The following is a 12,795-nucleotide window of genomic DNA, read 5'->3' on the forward strand; positions in this document are numbered from 1 at the left end:
GCTCTGCAGCCTCTGGGAAGACGAGGGCCGGGCTCTCGGGGGGCGTGGCTGACTACCGGAGCAGGAGAGTCAATTAAAGCTGCTTCTGCTGTCACCGGAGCAGTTTCTTCCCTCGTGGACGGGCTTTCCGCCGCAGGGCGGCCATGTGTTCCGCCAGAGGAGGCGCGGAGGTGACTAGGATGCTCTGGGTTTCTCCAGGAGCCGGCTTCGCCGGAGGCTCGTTAAATTCAAGCGTAAGAGGACAGTGGCGGTAATTAAACTGAGTCAGCGGGGCTCCAGGCAGGCACCGGGGATTGCCTGCTCAGAGCTGCTTGCAAAATCAGACCAGGACCAGACCCGGGATGGGATGGAGCCAAAAGACACCCAGAATCCTGCGGGGCGTGGCGGGGACAGGGCACAGGGGTCCGAGAAACCTGCAGACGCTGTTCGGAAGTGGGAGTGTTTGTTCCCCTGTGCGGGCCCCACGCCGCATTGAATTCCCCCTTCGGTCAGTGGACTGTGCTAGTCGTCTTCCCTTCTCCCCGTCGGGGCTGGGGGCACCAGGCGGGGCAGTGGCCCCGGGCCCCATGCCAGGGGGGACCCCGAGTTGTGGTGGGTAAATGCCATGCAGGCATCGCAACCTTTTCACCCCTGCAAGGGGAAGCAAATCACACGCAAGCAACGGTTTTCGAGCTGTGCCCCCCCGGGAGCCCAGCAGAACATTCGGGGGCGGGGAGCGTGTGCCAAGCAGCCAAGCCGGGGCCCCTGACGTCCGCCCCGGATGGAGGGGCTCGGACTTTGGCATCAGCTGGGAGTGATGCCAAACCGTGGGTGTGTCGAGAGCCTGCTTCTGGTCTCCCGCCGGCGTCCCTCCGGTGTGACTCCCCAGCGGGGTCACTGCTGGTACGCGCAGGAGCAGGGGACATGGGACCCGGCCCCCGGATCTGCTCCGTGCGCTGCTCTGCAAATGGAGCACGTTAGGCGAGGGTCTTTTTCTTTTCTCCTTCCAGGCCTTGGCCGTACACGATATTCCAGCGTGGATTTGACCTGGTGCTGGGAGAGCAGCCGTCCGATAAGATCTTTAGGTAAGGTGTAAGGTTTGGCTGCCCTGCCAGCCTCCCCGGTGACCGTAGCCCTCTGCGGGCGGCCAGCCCCTCCCTGTGTCCTCTGGGCACCAATGGCTGCAAACGTCCCTCAGGAAATACACTCCTCAGTTCCCGGGGGTCCCAGGACGTCTCTTGTGGGCGCCAAAGCCAGGGATCCGATTGGCTGAGTCTGGGCTGACCGCTGGCCTGTGGGAACCAGCCAGATGGTCTCCATCAGGCACTTGGTACAGGCCCTGGGGGTCCGTGTCCGTGGGGGTGTGTGTACAAGTGCGTGAAGCGCCCCACCCTGCCCCGGGGGGAAGGGCAAAGAGGCAGCGAAGGCAGGATGCCTCGTGGCCTGCAACGGGCGAGATGGGAAACCACGCCCCGGATCCCTTGGAGGTAGCCGCATTTCCGAGGGCTGGCACCCCGCAGATTTGGGTTCTGTTTCTAGCTCACTGCGGCCTTGGGCAAATCGCTGACCTGCCACTTGCCGGTTGGCCTAGTAGGTAGGGCCCACGACAGGTGCGCCGAAGACCCGGGTTCGACACCCGACTCCGCCACAGACATCCTAGGTGACCTGGGGAAAGTCACTTAATCAGCCTGTGCCCGAGTTTGCTGCCCATCAGCTCATGCTACCTCCTGTGGGGTGCGTGAAGGTGAACACGTGAAGGACAGGGAGGTGTGAATACTTTAGGGACGGGGGCCGTGGATAGAGACCCAGAGCCATCCGCGAACCTCAGCAGCTCTTTCCCCCCCCCCCGTGTGTGGCCCAGGAGCTGTCTGCGTTGGGTCTTCATTGGACACATCCACCGTTCGCTCCAGGAATGGGGGAGACATGGGCCCTGCACCGCTCTCCCTATCCAGTCCATGTGGCAGTCACACCCTCGCTTCCATGTGTGTCCCTGCCTCTGTCCCCCGTGCGGCTTCCAAGTCAGGCGGCCTGTTTTCCTTCCGCGGTGAATGGTTCTCCCCCCGTCCCGCAGGTTCACCTACACCCTGGGGGAAGGGATGTGGCTGCCCCTCAGTAAGAGCTTTGTGATCCCGCCAGCCGAGCTGGCCATCAACCCCTCGGCCAAGTGCAAGACGGACATGACGGTGATGGAGGACGCGGTGGAGGTCAGGTGAGCGCGTCTCTGGGGCCGGGCGGAGCTGGCAGGGAGAGGGCTGGGGGCAGCGGGATCCCGCTCACAAGGCTGGCTCTGACGTTGGAGGAGCCAGGGAGCTGACCCCAGCTTGTGTGGTGTTCGGGGCCCTCTGGGCGCTGGCGTTGGGCGTCTCCCTGGGGAGGTGCATTCCAGGCTAAAGGGGAGGTCAGTGCCCTGCGACATCCCGCCAGGTGTGCCTTTCTTGGCAGAGTTTTGTCCGTCATTCACCATGGGGCCTGCCGCCAGCCATGGTCCTCGGCCTGCTGAGAGCCCTGCCCCCGCGTCCTCTCCGTTCTCAGTCGATGGAGTCGTTCGGAGCGTGCCTCGTGGGTCTAACCCGTGTCCGCGCGTGGCTCCAACGCGTCGTACAGACTTAAGAGTCCTGGCTGCTGAGTGAGGCGGCTTCTCTGCGCCACGTGTCCGCAGGGGCAGCATGCGCTTTCCATGTACACACGGCTGGGGAGGGGTCCGGCCACCTCCTGGGTGTGTTTAGCCTCACTTGCACTCGTGATCAGTGCAAAACGCCGGCCACACGACTGCGAACCACTGTTGTGCGCTAGTGGACCTGAGGCTGTTGCACAGTGTCGGTGATGACTAGCACTTCAGACTGAAATGGAGTTAAATATTAATGCTGGAGGGTCTGGATTTCTTATCGGGCCCCTCTCCTCTCCTCCTTGCAGGGAAGAGCTGATGACTTCCTCCTCCTTCGATAGCCTGGAGGTTCTCTTAGACTCCTTTGGACCCGTTCGGGATTGCTCCAAAGACAACGGGGGCTGCAGCAAGAATTTCCGCTGCATCTCGGACCGCAAATTGGACTCCTCCGGCTGCGTGGTGCGTACGTCCGCGGAGGGGTCCGAGCCCCAAGCTTGTCTTGCCTGCTGTGAGGAGAAATGGGTGGGAGAGCAGCTGGGAGCTTCCCAGAATGCCTTGGGGGGATCAGACAGGTCACTGCTTTTCAGAAGGCCCGGAGTGAGCAGGGAAAGAGGCTGCATTGCAGCTTTACTGTAGCTCTCCCTCCAGCATTTAACTAACTCGTCAGTAGCTTCCCCCGGCTTCTTCCTCCCCACAGTTCTCCAGCCTAGGACGAGGAGACGGCCCGTCCAGGGCTCCGAGTCTGGCTAACAGCCGAATGAATAGGATGGACGTTACCTTTCTCCCCACCCACGTCCCCGCCCCTCATTCCTCTGTCGGAGACTCAGGGGCTTTGTCTTGTTTCTGGATCCTGGCACCGGGTCGAGGAGGCGCTGCCGGTGGGCACCAGGGTAGCGGCTGCGGCCGAGAGTCTCTCCTCCCGGGCTGCCGTTCGGGCTTCCTTGGGGCAGGGCGGTGGAGAGATGCATCTCGCGGGCACGGCTGCGCCAGAAGGGGCTGATCCGAGCTGCTGCCTGTGTTGCACTAAGAACATCAGGACGGCCGGACGGGGTCAGACCAAAGGTCCATCCAGCCCGGCGTCCTGCCTGCCCACAGTGGCCCGTGCCAGGAGCCCCAGAGGAGAGATCACAACAGGGAACCCTCACGTGATCCCTCCCGTCGCCCACCTCCAGACAGACAGAGGCTCGGGACCATCCCTGCCCATCCTGGCTGGCAGCCAGGATCTGTCCGGCTCTTCTCTGAACCCCGTTTCAGTCCCGGTCTTCCCCGCGTCCTCCGGCAAGGGGCTCAGGGATCAGACTCTTCCGCTCAGAGCGACCCAGCCAGGAGAGCAGGCCCTGTCGCCTGGGGTGGGGGAGGATTAGTCCGGGGATGGAGCACTAGACCCGACGGGGAGGCAGGGGTAATTGCATGGCCCCAGACCCACCTGCTGCTACTTTGTGGCTGCTTCTGCTGTGCCAGGTGCATCTCTTCGAGGGCGACCCAGCTTCCTTCCCGGGTCCTCCCAGGGCCTATGGCAGCGGCACCGTGCTGTGTCCGCCCTCACCGTACGCCCCCGCCCCACCCCAGATCGGCTTGGCTCGTCCCGAGCATGTGAGTGTGCTCAGTAACGCTGCTGGCGCCTGGGCCTCGCTCTGCTCCCCACCCGCCGGCAGCCACGGGACGTCTCTGGCCGTGGTGCACGGGGGAAGGTCCCCCTTGAGTGACTGGCTGTCGAGATCTTCCTGCCGCATGTGGCTGGTTGGAAGACAACTGGCCCGTCCGCCGGTGGGGAACGGAGCTCTCCGTCGGTGCTCTCCTTTCTGTGCAGCCGGCTGCCCGGGCCAGAGGGCGGTGGGTGAGTGCGTGGCTAGGGACTTACTACCCACGTGCCGCTGCCGCGCCTCCCTTTCCGTGTCTTCTTCCTGCCCCTGTGCTGACACCTGTCCCCCTGCCTGCATAGGGGGATACTTTCTCTCTGCAGTAGTCCTTCCCTCTCCCCTCTGTACGCCGGGGCAATCCGCTCGCGCTGGAGGCCGGCTGGGAGCTTCTGAGCCCGTTCAACCCTCTTGCTGGTTTTAGCTCGGGGAGACGCTCTCTGCCGGAGAGCGGGGGGCTAATGGGCTTTGGAGGGGGAGGAGGCCAGCTAGTGACCCCCCCCCGGCACATGTCCCCTCTGCCCCGCGTTCTGGTGTCCCCCGGGGGACGGTGTCTCCGGCGAGAGAGGCGCGTGTAGCCAAGAGGGCGAAAGTTTCGCGTCCTCATTGGAGGGGGCCCGCTCCAGAACGAGGCAGTTCCAAGTAGTGAATTAAAGCCAGGAAACTTCTCTCTCTCCCCCCCCCCCCCCCCCAACCCACTTTGCTCAGGCCTGGCCAGTTCCCGAGGAGTCTCATCCATCGGTCTCCGCTCCCCCACCCCTGGGGCAGAGCACGTCTGGCTGAACAGCTGGAGAGCCAGAGAGCGGGGGCAGGGGCAGATGGGTGCTGGGCTGGATCCCTGTTGTGCCGTTTGCCTTCAGCCTGAGCATCTGGGTTCGCACAGCAAAAGGTGGCTTCACAAAGCTGCCTAAAGGGCCCAGATCCAGCGCTGCAGCTGGTGCGAGGGGAAGGGGGGGACTCGAGAGCTCGGGCCAGGAGCCTAGCAAGCCTGCGGGCGGCCGTGTGTTGTGGAAATTGCCGAATTAGTGTCAGCGAACCCCGTGGGCCGTGTGACGAGCGCCTCGGTCGGGGGAGGGCAGAACCTGTCCACGTGGTGGGCCTGCTGTGAGCTGGGCCTGGCATGCTGGGGGGGGCTCTCGCACTTCCTGCTGCGCTGCAAGGAGTCTGCCACGGCGTCCGCACTGGGGGGAACTTCCCCGTGCGCTGCCCCGGCCCGGCAAGTCCTCTCTCCGTCGGCGCGGGGCATTGGCCCGAGCTGGGCAGCGCGCAGGCGGCGAGCCCTGGGCTGGGTCGGCCCCGCGGCCCCCTCGTTCTGCGCAATTCCCTTCGGGCTGCCGCTCTTCCTGCACGTGGAGCCGCCCTTCCCCCGCGTCCTGGCCTGCAGCAACCTCGGCGAGTCTGACGGCTCGGCCCAGTTCTGCCAACGCGGCCCAGCCTGGCCCCCGGCCGCCCCTGCTGGTCTCACCCCGCGGCCCAACGCGGCCCAGCCTGGCCCCCGGCCACCCCTGCCGGTCTCACCCCACGGCCCAACGCGGCCCAGCCTGGCCCCCGGCCACCCCTGCTAGTCTCACCCTGCAGCCCTACGCGGCCCAGCCTGGCCCCCGGCCACCCCTGCCGGTCTCACCCTGCGGCCCAACGCGGCCCAGCCTGGCCCCCGGCCGCCCCTGCTGGTCTCACCCCACGGCCCAACGCGGCCCAGCCTGGCCCCCGGCCGCCCCTGCTGGTCTCACCCCACGGCCCAACGCGGCCCAGCCTGGCCCCCGGCCACCCCTGCCGGTCTCACCCTGCGGCCCAACGTGGCCCAGCCTGGCCCCCGGCCGCCCCTGCCGGTCTCACCCCACGGCCCAACGCGGCCCAGCCTGGCCCCCGGCCACCCCTGCCGGTCTCACCCCACGGCCCAACGCGGCCCAGCCTGGCCCCCGGCCGCCCCTGCTGGTCTCACCCCACGGCCCAACGTGGCTCAGCCTGGCCCCCGACCGCCCCTGCCAGTCTCACCCCGCAGCCCAACGCGGCCCAGCCTGGCCCCCGGCCACCCCTGCCGGTCTCACCCCACGGCCCAACGTGGCTCAGCCTGGCCCCCGACCGCCCCTGCCGGTCTCACCCCACGGCCCAACGCGGCCCAGCCTGGCCCCCGGCCACCCCTGCTGGTCTCACCCCACGGCCCAACGCGGCTCATCCTGGCCCCCGGCCGCCCCTGCTGGTCTCACCCCACGGCCCAACGCGGCCCAGCCTGGCCCCCGGCCGCCCCTGCCAGTCGAACCCTGCGGCTCGGCCCAGCTCTGCCAACGCGGCTCCATCCTGGCCTGCCGCCCCAGACCACGTGTCGCTTGGTGAGACGGGGCCCCGAGGGATGCGCCGGTGGGCGCTGAGCCAGGCTCGGTGCTTTACGTTCATTGCTGCCTTCTTGAAAGACTCCAGCGGCGGGGCGAACGTCCGGCCTAGATTCCACAGGCCGTTCCCTCGCAAGGTGCTGGTGGCTGAGCGAAGGCTTGTGTGGGCGCCTGTGTCCGGAGCCTGGCTAACCTGGGTCGCTCTGCCTTGCCAGTGCCCGGCTGGCCTCAGCCCCATGAAGGATGGCACCGGCTGCTACGACCGCCACGTGGGCGTGGACTGTTCGGACGGGTTCAACGGCGGCTGCGAGCAGCTGTGTCTCCAGCAGATGGCGCCTCTGCCGGACGATCCCTCTCTGTACAACATCCTCATGTTCTGCGGGTGAGCGACCGGCCCGTTGCGTCCTCGTCCGGGGGCCGTTGGGCTGGGGCCTGGGGAGCACCCGAGGCAGGACAGGGGCGAGCTGTGCAGTGCCTGGAGCTGGTTCCAGGGCTAGCCATGCAAGGCGGCTCCTTGGGCACCCGCCTTTCTGGCGCGGTCCAGTGGTCGGGGAGTGGGAGAGCTGTCCCCTGAGCCATTTAAACCTGGCCCAGTCTCCCCTGTTCGTGCCTTGCAGACAAGGTGACATTCTGGGAGCCGTCGGGCAATGGTTATCACTCAGTAGCGCGGATGCTTCCCTGTGGTTGTTCCGGGGGCCCTAGGGGAGGCATTTCCTTGCATTGAGGTCCCGCCTCTCCCGACCGGCTCCGTCCCCTGCTGTAATTGCTCGAGCCGATTTTCTCCCTCCCCTCCGCCCCCCACGGCAGGTGCATTGAGGATTACAAACTCGGCATGGACGGGCGGTCGTGCCAGCTGATCTCCGAGTCGTGCCCAAAGGGAGGGGACTGCGGGGAGAGCCGGGAGCTGCCCATGAATCAGACTCTGTTTGGGGAAATATTCTATGGCTACAACAACCAGTCCAGGGAGGTGGCAGCTGGACAGGTGCTGAAAGGGACCTTCCGGTGAGTACCGCGGCCTCTCCTTTCGCCAGGCAGGCGCTGTGGCCGGGCCTCCGCCGTGCCCCTAGGAAGGCACGGCCCCAGGCCCACCAGGGACAGGGGTCCTGAAGTGGAGTTGATTGCAGGCCGGTCACACCCACCTGGCGGTGATTGGCCGGGAGCGGAGGTTGAGAGAGGCCCAGCAGACTGAACAGGATGCCAAGCAGAGATGCGCTGCCGGTGGCCGCACCCTGCCTGGTCACGTTCTGATACCAGAGGGCCCCTTAATCTAGCAGCCAGGTGTAGCCAGGCCAGTGGCTGGAAGGCACGGCAGGGTGGGCAGGGTGCAGGCTCGGGCGGTGGCGGCTTGTCTGCCACTCCCGGTCCTCAGGCAGGGCTGAGGGGCGAGGTGCTCTGCCCACAGCAGACGCTCGTGGATGTTGCAGGGGACCGCAGGCGAGATGAGCCCAAACGAGCCCCCTTGCCTTGAAACCCGGGCCTGCTTTGCCCGGTCTCCTTCTCCGGGGCTGCCGGCCCGGGCTTGTTAATTAGAGACACGCGCACGGCGGTAACGCTCCGCAATTTGCAGGCAGAGCAACTTCGCCCGGGGCTTGGAGCAGCAGCTCCCAGACGGCCTGGTGGTGGCCCCCGTCCCACTGGAGAACCAGTGTCAGGAGCATCTCTCTGAGCCCACGCCGGACCCAGGCTTCCTGACTGGTGAGTGACTCGAGCCACGCGCCCGCTCCTCCTGCCCGGCTGCAGAGCGTTCTTAGCACCCAGAAAACAGCGCGAGGGAGCTTCCGCAAAGAAAAACACCCTGGCTGGTCAGAGAGCCAGACAAGGCCCACGTTCGGGGGATCTCGGATGCCCTGGTTACTCCTCCTCCCCTGGGGGTGGCATGTGCCGGTTCCCTCCCTTACCCTCTGGGGGATCCCCGCACGGTCACTAGCAGAACGTCCCGTCCAGCTGCCTGGCATGGCAGGACAGCACCATGAGTGCTAGCAGGCAGTCGTCGTCCGCATTAGGGGCCCCGACAAACCCATTGCCCCAAAGAACGTGCAGGGGAAATAGGCACTGGGGAAGCCACTGCGCAAAGAGGAGACGTGACTTTCCTCAGGTCACCCAAGAGCACAGTGGCAGAAGCAGGACTAGAACTCAGGTCCTTGGAGTTCCCGCCTGCTTCCCCCACGTAAGTGCCGAAGGGCTCCGGCACTGACGCCCCCACAGGTCAAACTCTGCCCTCGCTAACATCACTGACCTCCAGTTGCACGTCCCTTTCTGCCCTGCCGGCTCCGGGGTGATTACCCCGGGTAACCAAGGCCACATCGTTACACAAGCAGTTTTGTAATTGGAACTTAGTTAACAATTCTGTCGATGAGGCACAAGGTGGAAAATAATCCCCTTCATTCTCCCAGAGCTGGGCTGGCTCTTTGCAGCTGACAGTGGTGAAAAGCAATAAAACCGTGTATTTTTCACTGAAGTCAGCAGATCCCGGCATCCCTCCGAATACTCGCAGGGGGACAGAGGTGCTGAGTAAGAAGGTGCCAGTTTTGCATAACTGCTTTCCAGAGGAGAGCCGCACATTCAAGTCATCTGGAACAGTGAGCACCGAAGTCAGAGGAATTTAAAGGCTCAAGAGTGTCGTCTTTTCCCCAGCTCGGATCATCGTCGCTTGGGAAACGTGGCTTTCCTCTCTGCACGAGCCAGCTGTTTCAAAACCTTGGGAGAACCCTTGACATGGGACTGTTTGTCCCTGGGTTTGCCTGTTCACCGCCCGCGCGGTGCTAGTATCTCATATTTCATAAGCCCCAGTCGGAGCCAGGTTGCTCACCAAGTGGGGGAAGGACATCGCGTGTCCTTTTTGTGCAGTGTAACATATTGACTGGTCCATCTGTCCTCAGTGCCCCAGATTGACTGTAGTTTGACGTGTCGCCCACTCCTGGCTGTTGCTCCCTGCTGGCGCTGGCATGGCACGGGACGTTTTGAAACCCAGTTTGTGGGAAGCGGAGCGAGTTGTGCCAAGGCGGGAGTGGAAAGGCCCTGCCCTTTTCCTTCCCCGTCTCTTACAGCTCGCCTTCTCCGTTGAGGGGTGCCGCCACCTCCTGTCATAGTACACGGGAGCCGAGCCTTTTATAAACTCTCCCCTCATGTAAAGGGTTGCCGTGTGGTTTCCCTGCCCGCTACACGCCACTTTGGATGGGGAGGGATCGGGGGCTCCTCAGAGGAGAGACAAGAGGGTATTGTCCTAGCTGGCTTTCTTTATCTCCTGTGTCCATTCCCCTTGGCGTGGACCACGGTAGCGACCAAGTCACAAGGTGCCTTAAAGGCAGCGCATACGGCAAAGCCCAGAGTGTTTGAAGGGTGATTCATTAAAAAAATCTAATGAGAGGAAATAGGAACACATCAGGGCATGCCTTTGGGACTAGCCTTCCAAGGGAAAAACCACAAAAGGCCTTGTTATCTTCAGAAGCCAAGCCCAGGCTAGAGCAAGAAAACAAACCCAAACAAATTCCTTTAAAGTTGCGTTTTTAATTGCCGGAGAGTCGCTGACCCTCAAATCCTCTTTCAGCATAATTAGATTCGTCCCCCGCCCAGTGGTTTCCTCCAGTTCCGTCCCAGCTCGTTCTGTCACCCACGGCAGGTTTTAATTGGGCAGCTTGGTGAGCAGAGCTGTCCCTTCGCCGAGCAGGCAGGGGAAACCAGACGCTATCGAGGGTGTAAGCGTCGAGCCAGGTCTGCGCAGCCCGGGAAGGGAGCAGGAGGGAACGCCTGTGAGGGAGGCTTTTTACACAGCTTGTCGGGGACGAGACACGGGGAGGGAGTCTCGTGTTACAACGGGGGCTTGGGAGAGCGGGGTTCTCTTCCCGATCCTCTACCTCCGCTCTAGGCCTGTGAAACAGAGACCAGGGTCCTTTCCCTGCCAGCTCCCCTGGGCGGGGACTGTCTCTTACGATACCCTGGCATAGCACCCGAGTCGATAAGTCTCATCTCAGTTGAGGGCATGAGGCCGGACTGGGGCATCCATGATAATCCGGTGTCTTCTAGGAATGTAGAATCCCCCCATTGGATTGGCTAACCAGTCAAACTATTGTTTAACCAATTAAAGGGGGCCTAATGGCAGGGGGGAGCATCCCAGCAGGAGCAGTCCCTGTGTACCCCATTGCGAGGCTGCGCTGGCCAGGCTGAGACAGCCCCCGCTGGTTAATCTTAACCCGTGAACTAGTTAAGCCTTCGCACCCCTAGACTCTTCCCTCCAGAAGGGCTCTGAACCAGCCGCTGCCTTGCTTATTTCACAGCACAGCAAGCGCTAGAGTTGCATGCTCTGGCTTGCGTCAAAGCCGTCGGAGGAAAACCCACCCCCTTCCTTTGCCGCAGGCAGCTGCGAGGCCTGTCCCGGGGTCTGAGGTAATGGCGCCCGTTCCTGGGCTGGCATCGCCACGGCCGCCAAGAGCGGGTGCTGAACGCAGGAGATCATAGCAGCAGCCACGCTGCCTCCGACTGGTGATCCGTCCAGCCCGGTATCCCGCCTCCGACAGCGGCGAGCACCGGCTGCCTCGGGGGAAGGTGCTGTCAAGCTGAGAGGATCCAAATGCAGACCAGGGAAGCGTAGCCCGAAGCCGGACCGGGCTGGGCCTGTGGGAGGGGAGGCGGTGTGGCCTGGAAGACAGACCACTGGATTGGGACTTGGGTTCTATTCCTCCTCCTGCTTCTGCTTTGTGGGTGACCGTAGGCGAGTCCCATTCCCACCCTGTGGCTCAACATCCCCTCCTGTAAAATGGGGATAACGGGCTGGCCGGCCTTTGGAAGGTCCCTTGGCTGCTGGAATGCTGGCAAAGGCCTGGAGATGAGGTGTTTTCAGAGGCCTCTGCCTTGGTCTAACTCTGCATGTCGACGTCAATGGTGAAAGCCCCTCTGACTTCAGCAAAGGCAGAGCCAGGACCACGGAGAGCTCCGCTGGACACACCAGCCTCCGTCCCCCTCTCTGTGCACTGGGCATGGTCTCTCATCCTCCGTGAGCCCCCCTCCTGACCCACGCACCCGCCGTGGGGCAGACCTCCCGCTGGGGGGCTCCAGCTTGCTGCTGTCCAGCACTGAGGCTCTGTCGCGTGTCTCTCTCAGGGATGGTGAATTTCAGCGAGGTGTCGGGGTACCCGCTGCTGCAGCACTGGAAGGTGCGTTCCGTCATGTACCACGTCCGGCTCACCCCGCTGACCGTCTCCCAGTGTGAGTACTGCAGGCCGGGAGCGGGAGGCCAACGGTGGAATAGCCTTCGGGTTGAGTCCGCTTTGGTCTTCCTCCACTTGCAATTGCCGGCTTGTTACTTAGCCGTGTGGGGCGGTCGGAGGGAGTATGGCCCTGCTGGGACAGGGCTGGTGGGAGCTCCGGCCCCACCCCCTCTCGTATTCACGAGTGCCTCCTGTTTCTCATTGTTTGCTGTGTCCGTTCCTCCGCAGCTTTCAGCAACGCCCTCCACTCTCTGGATGGAGCCACCTCCCGAGCCGATTTCGTGGCCCTGCTAGACCAGTTTGGCAACCATTACATCCAGGAGGCAGTCTATGGATTTGAGGAATCCTGCTCCATCTGGTACCCCAATAAGCAGGTCCAGCGGCAGCTCTGGCTGGAGTATGAAGACATAAGCAAAGGTAGGAGGCCTAGCCAGTGACCAAGAACATGCACGCACCCCGCCAGAGAGGCTGTCGGCAGATCCTAGCTGTATGGAGTCAAGGTAAGGGAGTCCTTTTGCCAGCCGGGCGTGCCTGACTGCTCCCTTCTGTCGGCTGGTTTCTATCCCCCCTACGCAGACTTCCTGCAGCGAGTCACATGCTGGCGTTGGGATATGGATAAACTGCCCAAGCCAAGGCATCAACTTTTTTTGTTATTTGGCCCTGATCTGGCACCCACTGAAGCCGATGGAAAGACTCCTGCTGGCTTCAGTAGGTCTTGAATCACGCTGATAAAAAGCTGGGTCTTCAGAGAGAGAAAAGGCTAAAGCGTTCATTCCAGCAAGCCTTCCTGCCGCACTCTACTCTTAGCTCTTGCCTGTCTTTAATCTGTGGGTCTTCTACATCTGCGCTCTTCCACCTGGCTCTTGAGACTGGGGTTCCTCCTCTCTGCTGTTTTCTTCTCCCAGAACCTTAGCTTGCTTTTACTTCTCTGCCCAGAAAGCTTTTAACAAGGTCCTACCCCAAAGGGGATATGATCGAGGGCTATAAAATCTTCCCTGGTGTGGCAAAAGGGAACAAGGCAGCATTACCCACACCTGTAG

At 63.0% G+C, this 12,795-nt stretch overlaps 1 protein-coding gene across 3 annotated transcripts in view; it reads left to right on the plus strand.

The window, feature by feature from the left end:
* Positions 1-12,795, plus strand: part of ASTN1 (astrotactin 1) — a 145,368-nt gene that overhangs the window by 109,675 nt on the left and 22,898 nt on the right. For all 3 annotated transcript variants that reach the window (XM_075936893.2, XM_075936892.2, XM_075936891.2), the window contains exons 9-16: positions 990-1,064; positions 2,051-2,188; positions 2,893-3,043; positions 6,767-6,933; positions 7,359-7,553; positions 8,119-8,246; positions 11,649-11,753; positions 11,984-12,172. In XM_075936893.2, the coding sequence (XP_075793008.2) occupies positions 990-1,064; positions 2,051-2,188; positions 2,893-3,043; positions 6,767-6,933; positions 7,359-7,553; positions 8,119-8,246; positions 11,649-11,753; positions 11,984-12,172 (1,148 nt within the window). The remainder of the gene's footprint in view (positions 1-989; positions 1,065-2,050; positions 2,189-2,892; positions 3,044-6,766; positions 6,934-7,358; positions 7,554-8,118; positions 8,247-11,648; positions 11,754-11,983; positions 12,173-12,795) is intronic.

This window comes from Pelodiscus sinensis, chromosome 9, assembly GCF_052426305.1.
Source record: "Pelodiscus sinensis isolate ZL-2025 chromosome 9, ASM5242630v1, whole genome shotgun sequence".
In the NCBI taxonomy this organism is placed as follows: domain Eukaryota; kingdom Metazoa; phylum Chordata; order Testudines; family Trionychidae; genus Pelodiscus; species Pelodiscus sinensis.